This window comes from Falco naumanni, chromosome Z, assembly GCF_017639655.2.
Source record: "Falco naumanni isolate bFalNau1 chromosome Z, bFalNau1.pat, whole genome shotgun sequence".
Classification (NCBI taxonomy): Eukaryota; Metazoa; Chordata; class Aves; order Falconiformes; family Falconidae; genus Falco; species Falco naumanni.
Window position 1 is genome coordinate 50,289,013 of NC_054080.1, and position 18,789 is coordinate 50,307,801.

The 18,789-nt window shown below is 42.9% G+C and overlaps 1 protein-coding gene across 1 annotated transcript in view; it reads right to left on the bottom strand.

Annotated features, from left to right (window-relative positions):
- The window catches only part of SH3GL2 (SH3 domain containing GRB2 like 2, endophilin A1), a 101,605-nt gene extending 83,884 nt beyond the window's left edge, over positions 1-17,721 (bottom strand). Inside the window, exon 1 of the mRNA XM_040579782.1 lies at positions 17,529-17,721. Coding sequence (XP_040435716.1) covers positions 17,529-17,573 — 45 coding nt within the window. The 5' untranslated portion in view covers positions 17,574-17,721. The remainder of the gene's footprint in view (positions 1-17,528) is intronic.
- Between the last annotated feature and the right edge of the window lie 1,068 nt (positions 17,722-18,789).

Here is an 18,789-nt window from a genome sequence, read left to right on the forward strand (position 1 = left end):
ACGATCGCTCGCAGTGCTGTCCACCAATGCTTGTAAGTCATATGAGCAGAAAATTATAACAGCGCAAGAAAACACAAGTAAACAGAAGGAAGAAAGCTCTCATGAAGGCTATTTGTGTAAGCACAGATAAGCACCCTTTCTGCAGCACGATAGTAAAGTACACCATGGAGCTGACACTTGACTTAGAAAGATGAAAAAAAAAATATCTATCCACTTTACATTAATGCACTCTGTAACAAAAATATCTTTCTAGAAACCTCAAAGATCTATGGAGCCTTCAAAATTTTGACATCCACATGCTTCTACCAAGCAAGACTGTAGAGATCACAATGACTCTATACAACCAGAGAGACATATAATGACATACATAGTAAAACACTGTATTTGATGCAGTTACTCGTACATACTGTATCATTTTATTACAGGGATACAAATGTCCCATCACAAAAATAAAAGGAATTAGAGCAGTTAATGGTTTCCTCACCCCACTCATCAATATGTTCAGGCTTCAACGCATGCTAAGCTCTATGAGTCAGTATCATAAATAGGAAATACAGGCTAAACCAAACACAAGATATCTAACTGATCCATGAAAAGAATTAGCTACCTATATATTTTATTGGCATGACCATACCATTCTATTCTCACGTCTCAATAAAAGCACAAAAGCCATTATTTATATTACATATTAGTATATATCTTAAAACTTATTGAAATCTGTCTCTGAGGAGCACAGCTATGAAAGACAACAGATGAAGAACAGCATGGCTCCAACACTATTCAGGGAATGGGCAATAGGAGCATCTCTTTAATCCTTTCAGGGCTGTGTAGCAAACTGTTATTGGTTTTAAAAAAAAATAAATCCTTTAACAACTTCTGTAGTGTTGAATGCTGAAGTGTGTTAAAAAAGAAGCAAAAATAACACTGGTTTTTTTCTCCTGAATTTCAGCTTTTTTTTTTTCTTTCCCTCAAAATTACTTGGAAAGTACCATTTAAGGGTGGTCAAGCATCGGAACAGGCTGCCCAGGGACATGATGGAATCACCATCCCTGGAAGTGTTCAAAAAACGTGTAGATGTGGTGCTCAGAGGCATGGTTTAGTGGTGGACTTGGCAGTCCTGAGTTAATGGTTGGACATGATGATCTCAAAGGTCTTTTCCAACCTAAATGATTCTATGATTCAGACCTTGCATGCCTTAGACGACATTCTGACATTAAAAAAAAAATTCTCTTCTTCAAATTCAAAGAAAAGGCTCCCAAAAATTGCATGGTCAAAACACACAGTACTATTTCAAACTGCTCTCTCACCAGTGATCTTCCAAACCTTTTGAAATCCACAACTCCATTTCAAAGATCAGGAAAAACAGTTGTGGGTAGGTACAATGATTAAAATTGCACAGACTGGCACTGCTTCACTTATGTACTAGCAATAGGACTTCTACACTTGAACTACTATGGGCAGCATAAACAGAGAACAAATATCCTACAGTCTTCCCACAACTTCATTTCCACGAGTGGTTACAGTCCTCCCAATAATGCAGGACAAGATGGGCACAAAAGGTTCGATTCCAAGGATAATTTCTTCCTTTCCACTGCAGCGATTACTGTAAACCACAGCATGACTGCCCAGGAGACACACGTAGAGTGCTCCAAGGCATCTCCTACTCTTCTACTAAGAAAACACTTTTTCATGCTAGCTGTAGCTTTTTCATGGATAAAACAGAAGATACCCTACGGTGCTTTTTATCTCTGTTTATAAAACCAGAAGTCATATTTATGCATCTCAGGGCCAACTCTGCTCCACCTATATGTCTAGCAACTTAAGAAAGTTCACACAAAAAAAGCAGATTCAGGGAGCATCCCTGTGGAAAAACCTTTAACTTCCATGTCTGGAGTAAACTACGGTTAAATAGGAGGTACACCAATCTGTTTAAAGAGAGAATGGTTCTCACTATATATATCAACAAAACTACAAACTCCTTGGTGAAATTATTAATGAGAAGCAGTGTTTATTACAATTTCTCAAGCTTTTGTGAGAATTTTGGGGAAGTGTAGCCAGCCCATATTTTAAAAAGATGATGCATTATGATCAACTGATTGTCAGTGCAGAACATTTACCTGTCCAAATAAACTTTCCCCATCCAAATCTTCAACTCTATAAAGAAGTTAAATATAAGGACTTAAAAATCATGTAAATGTACAGTATGTCCCCATCTTCCTCCTACCACACACAACAAGCTAGCTGCAGTGCAAGTAAAGGATGGGAAGGCAGTTAAAATTCATGCCATGTGGCTCTGATGAAGTGCATTGCTTGACTGGAAGTATCAGGAAAGATTAAGCCTTCAGAATCCAAGCAGCATCAGAGTCCAGGGACTTCCTTATTTAACAAAGATGTTACAGTTCCTACAACAAGCTTTGCCTCTTGGGTGTAGATTAAATCCATCAGGTTTTCCAGCCCCACTGCATACCTGATCAATGGCAAAATCTCAGCTGGTATCTCTCAGTGAAACTGTGGGTCTATCTCTGGCTGCAAACCACAGTTTTAAAACAACATATGTCAAATCAGTGACAACAGACAGGTATGGCAGAACCATTACTCACCAGCACTGTGTATTTGGGCAATTTAGCACATCAGGAATTATACAGCATGCCCCTGCAGCAAGACTAGCAAAGGCAAGACCATACTCCACTCTGCTAACTGGGCTCTGGTCGTATGACAGCAATGGTTCCCATCAGCAATAAACAAAGAGATACGTAACAGCAATAAAACCCAAATAACTAAACATCTGCCTCAAGGACCACATTTACAATAACTATCCTTCTTGGCATATCAAGAGACCAAGAATTCACAGAGTTTCCTCACTAGCTTGCAGCTGTTTTTTCAGTATCACAGCTTTGGCATATTATTGGGGAGACAAAAGTGACACAGAACAGGGAGAGAGGAATTCACAGCAAAGCTTGCAGTGCCAGTGGGGATCCCTTAGTTAGTAGGAGTATCTATTGCCCAGCTTTTATCTGGCTGCACAGAAAGGTAGTGGTTAAGGATCCTTTACTTTTCAGGCCAAGTAAGGCAGATATCAGAGTTCACAACAGAGCAACAGAAGTGGTTCCTCAACAGCCTCCTGGGTTTCCATGATCCAGACTTCGGAGATGTGAACAATCAGTGCTGTAGCACGGCATCCAGTACCTCAGATCAGCTCCTTGATGGCAGGACAGTACCCAGAGTACCAGAGATCACAGCGAGGCACACTGCTTTTCAGCAGTCAATGGCTTCTTAATATTTCATGGCTCTGTAACAGCCCCCATGTAGGTCTGTGTCTCAGAAGATACAACCTAGTTCTTTACAAAGTGCGCAAGGTAAAGCAACTTGCTCTGCCACATCTGTTCACTATTACACCATTACTTAAAATACAGCCATCTCTGTCCATAAATCTGAATTACTTCTTTTCCCTGTGGATGATGTTACTTTTCTCCTTCTATCTACCTACACCCTTGCTTGCAAAGGAAGTTAGCAGTAGCCAAGCAATTTACTAAATTTAAAACTCAAGGTAATGCATCAGCTGAACAGAGAGCTGTTCACAGCTGTGTGAAAACAAGACTTTAAAAATTCACACAACATAGAAAAGTCCTCCTGGACTTGGATTATTTCCTGCAGTTCTCACAAGCACCTGGCTTGTAAAAGTATTTTAAGTAGTGCAAATAAATTGAAAAGACAAATGTGCAGCAACTAGCAAGTACCTTTTCCAGATTGCAGGTGCATTATCATTTCAGTGCAGATCAGTAACATGTACAGTATGTCCCCATCTTCCTTCTACCACACACAACAAGCTAGCTGCAGTGCAAGTAAAGGATGGGAAGGCAGTTAAAATTCATGCCTTTATTATTCATATTATTATTAAATAAATCTCACGGTCATCCCCACTTACTCTACTAAGATTCAGACTGCAGAGCAGTCTTACAGCGTGTGACCTGGATTTCTTTCAAATGAAACTGAAGCAGAAATTTCTCTCCAGGAGCTCACCTGATGTGCTTCAACCAGTAACAGGCATTCAGTTCACAGGACCAGACTAGAATTAGTCCAAAATCAAACTATAAATAAATCATACACCTCCACTGGGGGACACTGCATCCTCTGTGCCAATTGTTTTGTTCTACAGACCCATGCATTTTGCACTGTTGCTTTCCAATACCAACATAGCTTCAGAAGTTCAGATCAGCTGCTACATCACTTAATCTGAAAGAAAGCAAAATGGACAGCCACAACCATGCACCCATCAAAGATCTGGCACACATTTTAAACTGGAACACCTCCCAAAGGAGCTCAGTTTTAAGAAGACAAAACGGCTCAGAGGAATTATTGCCAGGTCTTTGATATGGCTGTCATCTGTCTGCTGCAATGCATTGTTTTCCCCTCATAACTAACTTTTAAGTCTTATAATCATATGGCTATAACAAAACATTAGCTTTTACGGTCAGAAGAACCAACAATTTAACCCTGATGTCAAGACAATTCAGGAAAAAAAAAAAAAAAAAAAAAAGAAAAATGAGACAGCATTGTTAATTTTTAAAACATCTTGATCTTGTAATGTTTTCTTCATGTTTGGGATCATATGCTGCAAAAATACTTGATTTCAAAAAAAAAGTAAAAAGAAAAAGAAAAAGAAAAGCTTTGTTAGAAATTACCTCTGAACACTTAAATAAGCAAAACACCCCAAATCAGCAGAATTTAGTCCACAGAATGTTTTCTTGCTGCTGAGTAAAGGCAAACAGCACATACATTAGCGACTGTCTCCTGTCAACAACCAGGTCACATCCATTGTTCATTTGCAACAACTATCAGTAGCAGACGAAATTTCAGGAACATTTTTGATGACTGTCTTGGTAATGCATTGCTTGCTTGCAACACCTTTGCTATTAAAAGATCACTGTCTGCTTTTGTGAACTGATTTAGCTGCCTTTTAAGTACACTTAAGAATTAAGAGCCATATTACGTTGTTTTATAATTTAGAGCAGTTGCAAATGACAGCACCCTTGTTGTTTAAGAATACATCAGGTGTCAGAACAATACCCTAGGTTTTCCACCTGCAAACCAACCACATTATGTCAGTACAGCCAAGGAGTCACAATCATAGTTACAATGAATTAACTGCTTAAATCCCAGCTCCTTGGTGACATTGAGACGGTGCAGAGGAAATCAGGCTCACGAACTCTGCCAGAAATTCCTCAGATGTCAAAGGATGGCACAGGAAAAGAGGCAAAGGTTGCTTTTTCATCCCTCCTGGTCACTTTGCAGCAGAGATGTGGGAAGAAAAATGGTTGCAGAAGAGTGCACTGTAGAGTTTTCCCTGCTGGCACAGGCTGGGGAGGGTTGTGGCAGGAAACAAATCTGCTGTTTACTAAGCTTTCATTTCTTTTTTTCTCCACCCCCCCCACCCCCCCCACCCCACCTGATCAAAATCCCATCCCTGAGCTTTTCTGTCAGGAAGGTAGGTTTATCTATGATAGAACAGGACTGAGTTCCCGTATCTTTCCCTTAAGCCTTAGCTTAGCATAAGAAAGCCAGAAACTGCTATCACCTCCTTCTTCAATGTACAGAAGGTAACCTCCAAGGCAAGCCCATGCAAGTAAAAACGGGGCAACAATACTTCAAAGCACTCTGAGCCTCTCACTAGGGAACACTACAGAGCAAGCTGTCATTAGCTCATCCATGCTTACTCATGCCAGCAAGTTTCAACATTGCGCATCTCAGATCTATAACCACAAACCCAGTCACTCTCAAGGGCAACAGTGGAGACTTTAAGCCAGAAAACTGACACCCCAATCAAATGCTGACTTCTGAAAGTGACACAGCCAGTGTACTGTCCTACTTGCATGATGTTGCATTAGAGAATAGAAAACACAATAAAACCGTCATAATCTTCCTCACATGCTCTTCTATTAAGTCCTCAGTGTAGTGCTAATAAAATTCCTAAAACACAGCATGCAAAGTCAACACCTGGTCCTACTCTTGCCTTTTGCTGGCTTTCTCCTACCTGCTCAATTCAAGTGATCACAAATGCCCTAAGATTCAAACAAACTTCACCTCTGGTTCAGCTGTCCACAAGGCTGTAGTGGTTTAGTCTTCATTCTTTAACAAAAAGCTCATTTGACATGCATGGCTTCTCCCTCAGCTGCTTAATTTACCTTCCCAACTAATTACACTGCAAGAAAATGAATGTAGAGTCTAAAGGAAATACAGTTCTCAGTAATAATATTTTACAAAGGTTTTAAACAATTATCAGAAGGAAATCAGGGGAAAAAAAAGTCTACAGCAGTGAATCTGTTTAAGTTCTTATAGATCAAGAAATTTCCCTGGACACAAGGGTAGTTAATCTGCAAACACAAATGAGAAAAATATGGAACTAGAATACTCTGGTTTATTGCAGCTTCATTAAATTTTCAAACCTCTCTTGCTCCAATGTGCTGTGCAAGAAGAGAGAGAAAAAGTCCTTCACAGAATACAAGTGAACAAGCACGCACAGCACCATGTCTGCATGCCTCTAGAGAACCTTCCAAACCTGCTCAGGAAAACTGCCTACTTTTTGTAAAAGTTGTTAAAAATCCCATATAGCTGATTTTAATGTACAATTTGGGAAGTCATCTTGTTCTCAAGATGAGAGGAGTAAATCAGCAATTACCCTACCAGAGACAAAATCACAGCAACAGAAATTAGAGTAACACCTGCCCTCGGACATCACTGAATTTTCTCCTATAGTTTGGCAGGTATTTTCAAATTTAAGTCCATCCATGTTCCAATTTGTTTTTATCTCAGGAACTTACTTTATTTTTAAAATGGATTCTGCAGTGGTACCAGTAGGCTCCAGTCAAAAAAGTCAACCCAAGCATGCTCGGCTGCTTTCTTGGCCAGTATATCTGTGATGAGCATCAAGAAACACAACAGCCAAAACCCCAGCTAAGCTCCTGGAGCTGAGGTTTTCTAGACTTTCAGTGCCACAAGTACATGTATGTCCAGAGATTAACAGTGATATGAGGAAAGACAGATAATTTAGTCACTTACGCTAAGCACTGAGCAACACAGAACAGAAGGATAGCTGATTTTCTAAAAATACACTGAAAACTACCTTAAGAGTTTGCACCAATGCTTTCTCACATTAAAGTAAGTCTTCCCTCCTACATCAGGGTTACGGAGAAGCAAGACAAATGGGGACAACTTTGCCTTTCATCATGAAAAGCCATATATGTGTATAGCTAATAAATCCATTAGCGCATTTTGCCTCTGCAACCCAGCCAGGTGCTTTCAGTCACTGACAGCACCTCAGGCCCCCACGCAGACGTCACAGCGCTGCAAAGCCCCAGGAACATGCTGACACAGAGCTCAGCTTCTGCCCAGGACAGTTCCGAACTTCACTGAACTGTCTGAATGAGTCGACGCTTTGAAGCAGGCACTTCGCTGATCAAAACCCAGCAGAACCTTTAGCAGTCAGCACTGGGGAAACTTTACACGTGCAAAACACAAAGACTCTGCCAGCCTGCTCAGGACAGCAAACACTCCCTAGGGGAAGGAACAAGCACCTGACTCACGCAGAGCTTACTTTCCAGTGACTGTCCAGCACTTTTTGTTAAGATTATTCCCAAATCAGAGCCACGGATTGGAGGAGTATTTCCTTTTCCTTATTCTTCCTCCCCATGAGACAGGAAATCTGCAACAGATGGGATCATCATCATCTTAGAAACAATGTAGGCTTTTCCCTTCCTTAGTCACATTTGATTCTATGCATACCAACGGACACCATTACATCCACACTTACCCCTTTAACCCACTGGTGTTATTTAAGCTGTATATGATCAGGAACTGAGGATCCTGGACACAATAGGCTAATGAAGCAGCAAATAGAAAGTGCTGGCTTCATTCACTAATACCTGCCACTTCTGCCTCTAGCCAGAGTCACTCATACATACCAGAGCACAGAATTTGCCTCTGCTACATTTTCGGGGATTCCTCTTGAGGACTTTTCCATTCTTTAATCCTCTTTCATTTTCCTTTGGAATATCTCACTCCCCTCCCATCTTTACAGTTAAATAAAAAACAGAATTCTCTCCAGAGAATACCAAAAGCCTGACATTCTATTTCAAACATTACAGGTTTTTTTGGCCACCACAATGCAGCCATTCTGAAATGTGCCAATCCAGACCTTGGAGGAGGGACGTGACATCCGTGAACATTACACATCCCAAATAAGCCTGACTTAAATTATTTTGAATTACAACATTGCAAAACAAAGAAAAAAAGTCATGTATCTTCTGCTATCAGGTATTTGTGGCTCTTACTTTAGTTAGAGAATTCCATTCCTATCATGCAAAGCTTAATTTTTGCTGCCATGTGCCCTTTTGTAGCAGTTTACATAGGTGATTTAATCTTTATGCAGAAAAATACATTTTCCTCTACCAGTTTTGTCCAGTTTGTTTCACCTATCTAAGCTTGCCTCTGCTTTCAGCAATTAAGTCTTCTTCTCCTCCAGAAACTCACATTTTACCTGTCTACACTTAAGACAGGGCAGACGTATGGTACATTATGCCTACTACCTGCAAGTCATATTCACTTCTGACAGCAGTGGAACTGCCTCATATACAGCAAGATGGTTTTCAGCACTTTTGTGGAAAAGGAAGGAGACTTCCCTGCCAGCCTCAGAGCAGTATGGTCATAGTTTAAAAAACAAATTTAGACTTAAGTAACAGAAGTACCGTAAGATCTAGCCATCCTTCTTGAGACAAACTTCCACGTGTTAATGCTAGTGGAAGGCTCCTTGGATGACAGAGTCTAATCAGTAAACCATATATACATGTGTGTGTATATATATATATATATATATATTCTGCATGTCAAGGCACATTTCCACATTCAAAGGTTTTGGTTCCTAAAAATACCTGCAAGTTGTTGAACTTTCCTTGTGTCTCAGCTCTGTTTTAAACGTCCTTACTTCCTTTCATTACAGCAGAAAGCAAAATCAAATTCCATCTGTTCCTGACAATGCAAAAAATGGCATGAAGCAACTAACAGACAACTCAGTTAGGACCTGCTCGTAAGTACTGAAACCTCCTTTCACTTTAAGCCAGACCCACATTTAACTAACTCTGTTTTGATGCCAAAGATAGCATTCCTAGAGAAATACAAATTCAGCTGGTGAACTGGTTGAGAAAAATACACGAACTGGTCATCTTTAATGCCTTGGCCAGCTCTGTGCAAACACTCTCATTCCATTGGAAGGACAGGGCCTAGTTGGCTGTCCTCAGATCCCTTTCCAAACAAAATCAATTAAGCTGAAAAGCTGTTCATCTACTGGGAGAATGAAGTCCATCCATTTTAGAGTTATACTTGTAAAATTGCAGCACGTCAAGTTCAGTCCTTAGACAATGATGCTATAACTTTTCAAGACAGACAAACTCTTAAGTGACTCATCTGAAAGAAAAACATTATTTTTGACATTTATACCTTATGAATTATTAACTCGTTTGCTGCATCTAGATTGATTTTACATGAAAAGGATTTTTTGGCATATATCTTGAAGACTGAAAATTGTACAGACTGGAACAGAACTCAGCAAAAGTACCTAATTGGCTAGTTTTGCTTAAAAGAGCTGTTAAGTCTACTGAAAGACAGGAAAGATAAAATCAAGAATAATTTCCAGGAGAATTTTCTTTCTAAGGAAGAAAACCCAACAACTTTCATCCCTTTTGGAACCCCTTTTCACACTATTTTGTTGTGGTGGCACTCTTCCCCACAGACGCAGATCAGAAATGATGTCTAATGCTCAAGGACACTTTAAAATGGAAAATAAATTGTATCCTCCCTGTTACTGCACAACACCATACCTATTTCTTAATACAAAGGTGAAAAACAAGCCCTATTTTAAAATGTTTAGATAAACTGTTTTAATATTTAAAGACCTTTTGCGGCAAGTAAGAACTGCAATTTAGGCAATCAAAAAATTAACAATTGGTAGATAAATACATAAATAACACAAATGACTAAAAAATCAAATTCACAAAAAAAAAAAAAAAAGGCAGAGGAGGATATAAACATTTTAACAGTGTAAAGTGCTTTTCTGCCATCACAGCAGGGGGAAAAGCCAACACTTTTCTCTATTTTAGAACTTCTGCTTACAAAGGATTCGGTATAGTATCCCCATTTGACAAAGTGATAACAAACCCAAGGAACGTATGACCAAAACACAGCCCAATGGGAAATCACATCAATACGATACCTGCTGTTTTGCTGACCATGAACCCAGCGTGGCACTTATCTATTGTGAAATAGTGGCATATTTACTTCACCAGCCCTCCTCTAGTAACAGGCCCCTTAACCAAGACAGTGCTTGACTTTCTCGTTCTTTCAGGAGCCCCTCTGGCATCACACCAAGCCACCATAACAGGCTGCCACTAGCAAGGTTACACTGCTGCTGCTTCTTGGTGTGACCCAAGTGATGTTGCAACGACTACTTCAGCTACCAATTTCAGTCTATGTAATAGGAAATATTTTTTAAAACAGTATTTAGTTATATAGATATGCCCTCCATCATGGGCACAAGAGCACCATCAGTAACACATCTGTTACAGCTACATATACATGACTCACTCTGTCCAGGTCTGCCACAGTGGTTTCCATCCACAGACAAGCTGAAATTATGCTGAACTTCAAACAGCCGCTTCTCATTTTTTATTTTCTCCTATGCACGTCTACAGAGACTCCATAAAGGGAAAGCTTATGAAAAACATTTGCACAGTATATATGAATTTCCATCCTTTCTTTTTTCACATCAGAAGAAAAAAAGGTTATTTTAATTCCCATCACTTCTATGACAGATTGGATGGATTCCTGTGACGTGCAGTAACCTCGGGTTTAGAAAAGCTACTATTTTGTCTCCAGGATTAAGTGCAGGATTAGATAAGCACTGAAGGCTAGGTAATTCTGCTGTGGCAAAAATCGTCACAAAAATACCATGCTGTCGCTCAGTTTTCTTTTGTCTGCACACCTACAGATATTTAAGACAGAATTGGCACCACCATTGTCCATCAGGGACCACTAAGTGAGAAGAAAATGAAGACCACAGTCACAGAAACTGCCAGAAAGCAGCACAAAGCGAGACTTTTTAGTTGCAGGAGAAAAGGTTGTTGAAAAGATGCTTCAGCTGCCCTCGAGAGTACCACACACTTTCACGGGGCCATGGGCCTGCTTCATCAGGGCACTTTCCACCCAATGCTGTCGATTTGCAATTTCTCTGCAGATGCACTACAGAGCTGCAACAGTCCCTTGTGGCCTGCAAAGCAGATTTTCAACTCCCTCCCTCCTGTTGAGCTTTTAAAAGTCAAAGACTTCACTGTCACACTAATAGGTCATGACAGTATATGTTCAAGCCCCTCAACCCTCCATCCTCCATAACAAATGTCTAAGACCAACCCGGCACCTCCCTTCCATCTGCACTCCACAGCATGTAGAACTACAGAATGTTCTGCACAGTAACCGCTGCAAAATCTGGTGGGTTTTTTTTTTTTTGGTTAAACCTGTTTGCACTGCTTCAGCACCTTCATAAAGCACACTATCAATCAGTATGTTAGTCATGGTCACCAGGGCACACTTAAGTGTTAAAGACACTGTTTTGCATGAATGCACAAGAGCAGCAGCTCTTCCTTGCTATGTAACATCTCCAGCAAAGATGAAAGTCAAGATAACAAATAAAAAATCTGATGCAGGCTGTGTTTTGAGCATCACTTCCACAGATATTCTTTGCCTCCGCAGATCACTGAGAGAAAAATTGCAGATGGGCGTCAATCAGTGCTCCAGTTTTATATATACATACATATATACATAAAAACGGAAACTGCATATATCAGTTGGAAAGATACTGCAGCAACAGGTGCTTGAGAAATCCTACCTCCTAAACAAGCTATTATATTTTTTGTACACAAAGCAACAGTTCCTTCAATTAGATTCAGAAACAGGGTTAGAAACTGGAACAGGCTTTTTAAGCCATCAACAACTCAGAAGGGTTACACAGCATCCAACTAAAGGGCAATTTAGATTACAGTCAATTTTTCACCCTTTCAATTATGTAGTATCAATAAAAGGACACATGGGAATGATGCCAAATGTGAATACTGTATCTGGCAATCAAGCCAGAGTGCACAAACAGAAAGAGTCTCCCCTACCTGCCGCAGAAATAATTCCCTCCACAGCTAAGTAAATGCTTTCCTCTAAAAATAGTCTTTATTCCCAGATCAAAAATTTCCTTCATCTCAAAACGTACCACTCTGCACTGACAGAAACCAACAGACTGTTGGTGGTACATGGCTCTTGAAGAGAGGTCTCTAATAGCCAGTCTGGGCACTATCCTCAGAACCACAACACCCTGCAAATGGCTCTCCTTCCTCTACCTGCTCACAAGCTTCCTCACCGCAGGAGGATGGAGCTCTTTTGCACCCAACATAAGCAACACACAGTGCAGCAGACACACCAGGACAAATGCAGCATTGTCCAGCTTCACAGACCAGCTCACATACATACATGGGAACTGAGCATAACCTGCTGGGCAAGGCTGAGGCAAAACATGGAAGGAGACAGGCAGACCCAGTGTGAGCCCAGCTTCAGTCACAGTCAGATGGAAAAGCCACGGGACGTGCTTTTACTGGAAAAATCCACGTGACAAGCATGCACAGGTCCCACTCAACACCGTGGGACAGTCAGGAATATATGACTATGGGACTTGATGGGGATTTAGGGAAATACTGGTATCAACACATCACTGTCCACATTCTCTATCAATACAAAAGGAATGGTACATCAATTGGTTTGTTGCAGTTTGAGAGTAGCAAATGTGGAACACATGCTGTGTGTAAGGGATTGCTTCCCTCACCCCAGTGAAAAATATTTTACACTTTTCTGACCAACGAATTTAACAAACATTCAGCTATATGAACCACAACATAAAAATCATTTGGCAAGGTGATGAATTTCTGTCACACTCATATTCCCACTGATTTCAGTGGAACTACTCTCATGTTTATAGTGGTCCACACAGAAGGTTTGCTGGATCCACACTAAGCAGACACTCTTCCAGGGCATTTTCAAAAGAGATTATCAACAATTTCAAACTCTGCCTCAACCCTAATGTGCTCTTCTTTGTGAATGAACCTATATAGACCGATCTGAATCAATGCGGAATCCCCATGATGTGGGTAACACCACAGCAAGGCAGGAGTCTCATTTGCTTCTTACTAAACACTAGGGTCAGTCGCTCACTGTGCTCTTCACAGGCTGCCTTTTTATAGAAGAAGCATGGTATTTTCCACCTGAAAACAAGGGCATGTAACAAGTTACTGACAACTACGAGTGGAGTAGAAGTTGTGTCTTCAGCTGTTTCTGTCAGTAATAAACCTGTCTCTCTATAAAACTGTGCAAACTGGCGACTTCTGTCCTAGTGTTAAGACAAATCATGTTCTATCATAAAAGCAGAACACAGTGATAGGAAGTAAGTCATATTACAGGCCTTTTTGTTCAAATCACCACATTCAGACTGATGTTTAAATGTCAGTGGTTCCCAGGGGAAAGTTGGATGTGGCCATTCCCAGGAGTTTTGTTCACTTCTTTCTGTATGAAATTATTTTCTGAAAGCTTAGTCTTGACTGTGCCTCAGAAGAGCCATATTATACAATGAATGCAGTCATGTGGAAACAAAGCTCACGCTATTTTAAAACAACTCTGTTCAAATGCCCCAGACTGTCAAATCTGTATGACCCAAAATTACTCTGGTGGTTTTAAAACTGTATACAGACCTATAGGAAGTAACAGTCTCTTGGTCACACTAACGTAGCACTAATGGCAGAGGATTTTGCAAGCCTAAATAAAAAAGGGACCTTTTGGTGGCACACTACTTAGCTGCCCAATTCTAGAAAAAAAACCTTTGGAGCAGGATGTCTGACAGATTTGCAGCAGCACAGTTAACATTCAAATAGCGTTACTTCTTCCTAAGTGTTCTGTGGGTAAATACAAGAATGATTTATTGAAAAAAAAAAAAAAAGTCAATATCTATAATGAAAACCAAGAAAGAACTTGAAAAACAGAGGATATTAATTAACCCTTACAAACAGTTAACAAGACGTTCCCTTGGGAGAAGGAATAGACACCATAAATATGTCAAGCTAAGAAATAACGAGATAAACACCAGGAGAAATGGTTAATGAGACCAGACAGAAAATTTCTTGAACTATGTTAAATCACCCTAATTGGCATACTAAAAGATCCACCCTCGAGCAAAGAGAGCCACCTACTAACAAAGCCCCCTCTCCATAGAACATGCGCAAGAGTATTATACCTATAAATGAAGACGCTCCTAGAACAACCGAGAATTAAGTGTGATTAAACATAATTATCAACAAATGTTCAAAGAGTATAACATGTTTCACCATGTGTTAAGAGGTGCACTAGCTTTGTGGATTTACCACCTAGCACCCATCTTTGCACAGACAGGCAATAAACAAGCATTGTGACTCTGTGTGTGGATCGGTTCTTGCATGCCAGGTGAAGAACCCAGATTTGGGATAGAGTAGTTAATAATCTAACCTGCTCCATACCTGTCAATCTAACACCTTGTAATTCTGCATGAATGTCACTACTTCCAGGCTGACCCTCCTTTTACAAACTCAGGAATATTTCTTCTAAACTTTTTGATGCCACACAGAGGTAAAACCATTGAAGTTTTTATGAAAGGCAAAAGGGTGAACACTCCACTCATTCTGGAAGGAGCAGCTTCCTCCTGCTTTTCAATGACTCACTGCTGTTGCAGTTGGTGCACGGAATTTGACAGGCATTAAGTTCTTCAGCATGGCTTCTAGTAAAAAAAACAGAATGGCCCTATTTCATGCAAGCTAGTTTGACATTTTACAAGTCAGAAAACGATGAATGAAAGCAAAATGCTTACATTGTATAAAATAATCCAGACACAGAAGTCACATAATTTTAAGCTGTGCTATGGAAAGTGAGCTTCTGGATGAGAGAAAAACTTCTTAATAACATTAAAATTGGGCCACAAATCTTTACACTTCTAACTGGAACTGTATTTTGTATTAACAATATTGTACACTCATGATCATAAACTCTCTGTGTATAAGGGGTACTGACATTACAACAAGAAAAATAGCATTAAAGATATAAAGAAACTAAACCAAAGACTTCAAGACTTCACAATGCTGAACTGGGTTAAAGAACATAGCAACCTGAGAAATAACTTGAAATTGTTTCTGGTATGATTTAGGGCTCTATTATGACAGCACATCATACACATGTGCTTACATGAATAAGAACCAAAGGGATAATCGAGGATTTTTAAAACTTCCAAACTTTGGTCCTATCTGGGAAGCTTCATTCATACCAGCAATGTCAATCCATGTTTCACCTGAGGATTAACCCCTAGTCAAAAGGATTACTCCCTAGAGTAAGGTCAGCACGACTAAGTCCTGGATTTCTCACTTATACTGAAAACAAGCCAATAAACAGATCAGTCTCGCAACCTACTTGTGAGTCATTCCCATCTTCATGGCCTGCATACACAGTCTGTGAAAGTCAAGGCTGGGCCCAAAAATTCCTGGGTCATCTGATGTCAGGCTGCTAAATCTGGCATCAAAAACATAGTTTTTTGGTTTCAGCCAGCTAAAACCTTTCCTTCTAAATGACATTATTGCTGACAATCAGTGTGGGAGTGTCGTCTGAAGGACAGAACAGCATGCACAGACCTCTCACACCATGGTCCCTCCAAAAAAGATGTTTACCTCTGCTGCTGTGGAGGCATGGTCATTAGTTTACAATCATAGCGAACTGAGACTTCGGTTATTAAAAAGTGAACTTCAGCTTGCCTGCTTGCTAAATGTGGATAACACAGACATGTAGTTCTTACTACCAGAACTCAGTACCGCAATGATGATTCCTGGGCTTCTGATAGCACTGTAGGTAGTAGGGGGGAGAAATAACAAAGCAGCAGCAGCAGCAGATGGGCACTGCAGGATGGGCTCAGATACCCTTAACTGCTCCTTCCTGCATCTGTCATGAGTACAGCCGGTTTCTTGTGAAGCTTACTTTAACAACGATGCAGCTCAATGTGGTATGAAAGGTGAGACACAATGTCATTTGATGCCTGCATGAGCACCTGCAGGACCTGACATATCCCACAGCATTTAGAATCATAATGGGTATTGCTGCGAATGCAAGGCACTGAGAATCAGAATTTGGACGAGAGCTTGTATTAAGAATTTTTCTTTCAGTAACGTTTCCCCACAGTGCAACAAGAGATGAGATGGATGACAAAGGGAAAAACACAGGTGCTGAAAGCGTAACGGCTGCTGCATCTTGCATGCCTGCACCTACAGACCGCTTACAGTCACCAAGACTGGTACCTGAAGATGCCTGCAAACACAATTAGTAGGAAATAACCAAGATTTTTGTACTTAGTTGTAAGCAAACTAAAAAAAAAAACAAAAAACAAAAAAAACCCAAAAAACAAAACCAACCACAAAAAAGTCACATAACGCTGGTCTTGTTCTCAAAACTCCGAATTCCAAAAAAATTCCCCTGACTTCTATGAAACCATTTTAGATTTATCGCCAAAGCATGCTGAGTCAGAACCTAATTCAGAAACAGTACCCTTACGGAATACAACACAGAGATTTTGTATTATGAAACAACTCTAAGATTGGTGAAGCATCCACTCTGACCTTCCTGCAATATCACACTGTGCCTAAAGCAACAGGACCAAACCTCAACATTCAGATTTCAGCTGTACTCTGGAGCCGGAAAACAGAACAAAAAGGTAATGTTTATTGCTGATTTACAGTCAGGCTCGCCAGTGGGAGCACGGCGTGCAGCCCTCGGTAAAGAAGGTCCGAGGCCCGCGGCCACCCTGGCTGCCCACAGCCCCGCCGTGCCCCACCGGCCCGCCGTGCCACCTCAGTGCCGGCTCCCGCGCCCCGGGAGCCCCCGGCCGCCTGCCGCAGCGCTGCCGGAGCCGGGGGACGACGGGGGGGGGGGGGGGGGGGGGGCGGCGATGCGGCCGGCCGGCAGCCCCTGGCCTACCCACGCGTGTACTGCACAGCCCACTCACTGAGGGAAACCTGCGCACTCACACAAAGCCCCGGACACCCGTGCAGACCCACCCACAGTCGTGCACATTCACGCACCGTGCACGTTCGTGCAAACCTGTGAACCACGCACACGCGCGCACCACGGACACCCGTACACATTCACGCACTCGTGCGCGCGCACAGCACGCACACCCGTGCACAACATCCGTCCAAGCGCACTCACCTTGCACACGCGTGCACGCCCACGCACACTCGTGCGCCTCGCACACCCGCGCACACTCGTGCGCCTCGCACACCCGTGCATGCCCACGCACACGGGCGCCGGGCGCACAGCCGGGCATAACCCGGCACCGCGCACCCACGCGTGCGCCCCACGCCCGCCCGCCGCCGCGGGGCGGGGAGTACCTGGGTCGCTTTGTGGAACTGCTTCTTGAGCCCGGCCACCGACATGGCGAGGGCGGCGCCGCAGCCGAGGGCAGCCGAGCCGAGGGGAGCCGAGGGGCGATGCGGGGTGGCCGCCTGCCCGCTCGCGCCGCACGCACCGCGCGCCCGGCGGAGGCTGTCAGACGGCGGCGACGGTGCGGGGGTGCCGTGACGTCAGGGGGGTGACGCGCCGCCTTCCACCGGGCGCGCGGGGCCGCCCCTCGCCACCGCCCCCCAGGTGCCGGCCGCCCCCGCAGCCACCCGCCGCCGGCGCTAAGCGGGGCCGCCGCAGCGCGGCCGCCGGCCCCGGGGACCCTGCCCGCCACCCCGCCCGCCCGCGGCGGCCCAGCGGTCGGGACCGACGGCCGGGGCCCCCCGCCCTGGAGTGGCCCCAGCACCGGGGTACGGGCTCGCCCCGTGCGGCCCGCGGGTGCCGGACCCCGCGGCGGCCTGGCCCTGCGCGGGCCGCGGCCTCGTCTCAACAGCATCGCCGGCCAGGAGCGGGGCGCCTGGCCCCGCACGGCACCACCGGTGTAAAGGAGCCCGCAGGGAAGGAATCGGTGGAACGGTAACGAGGAAAAGAGCTGTAGCAAACGCAGGATCGCTGTGGTCCAGATAGCTGAGGAAACGTTTGTAGCCATACCAGCTCCTTCAGGCCCGCTTTGCCTTACACCACAGGTGCTAGTCATAGCCTGCCTAATTGGGATCCCTCAACAAGTGCTTTTCTCCCACCACAATGTCAGAGATGTGTAGAAAAGCAAATCTAAAGCCTGCCTGTCCTAACCTGCTGGGGTGGCTGTTGGCTTGAAGGTAAACGTCTAGAACCCAGGTGAAAGTCGTGTACTTCAGCTGTTCAGTGTTAAAAACACTGGCAGAACAGTAATTAACAGCTCAGGCTCTGCCAGCAAAAGGCTAAACAACATGAGCAATGTGATCCAAACATAATGATCCCTCTCTGCAGGCTGGACCAGTCACAGCATATGTGTGCTGCAAATTAGTACGACGGAGATGCACACTCGCACAAAGCTCTTATCAGCGGGTTGAAAGCAGCCATCCTATATTGGCTTTGTAATTCCGTCACAACAAATGCTCAACACAAGCTAGTCAGACAGGGTGACAACATTTTCAGAAGTACCTAAAGCTGTTTCTAAACTCTACGTGGGCTTGCTTGCCATTGTGCCCCCACCACACAGGCTTGATGCTCCTGTCTCAGGTCTATGAGGTGTTGGGGAAGCAACTGTAC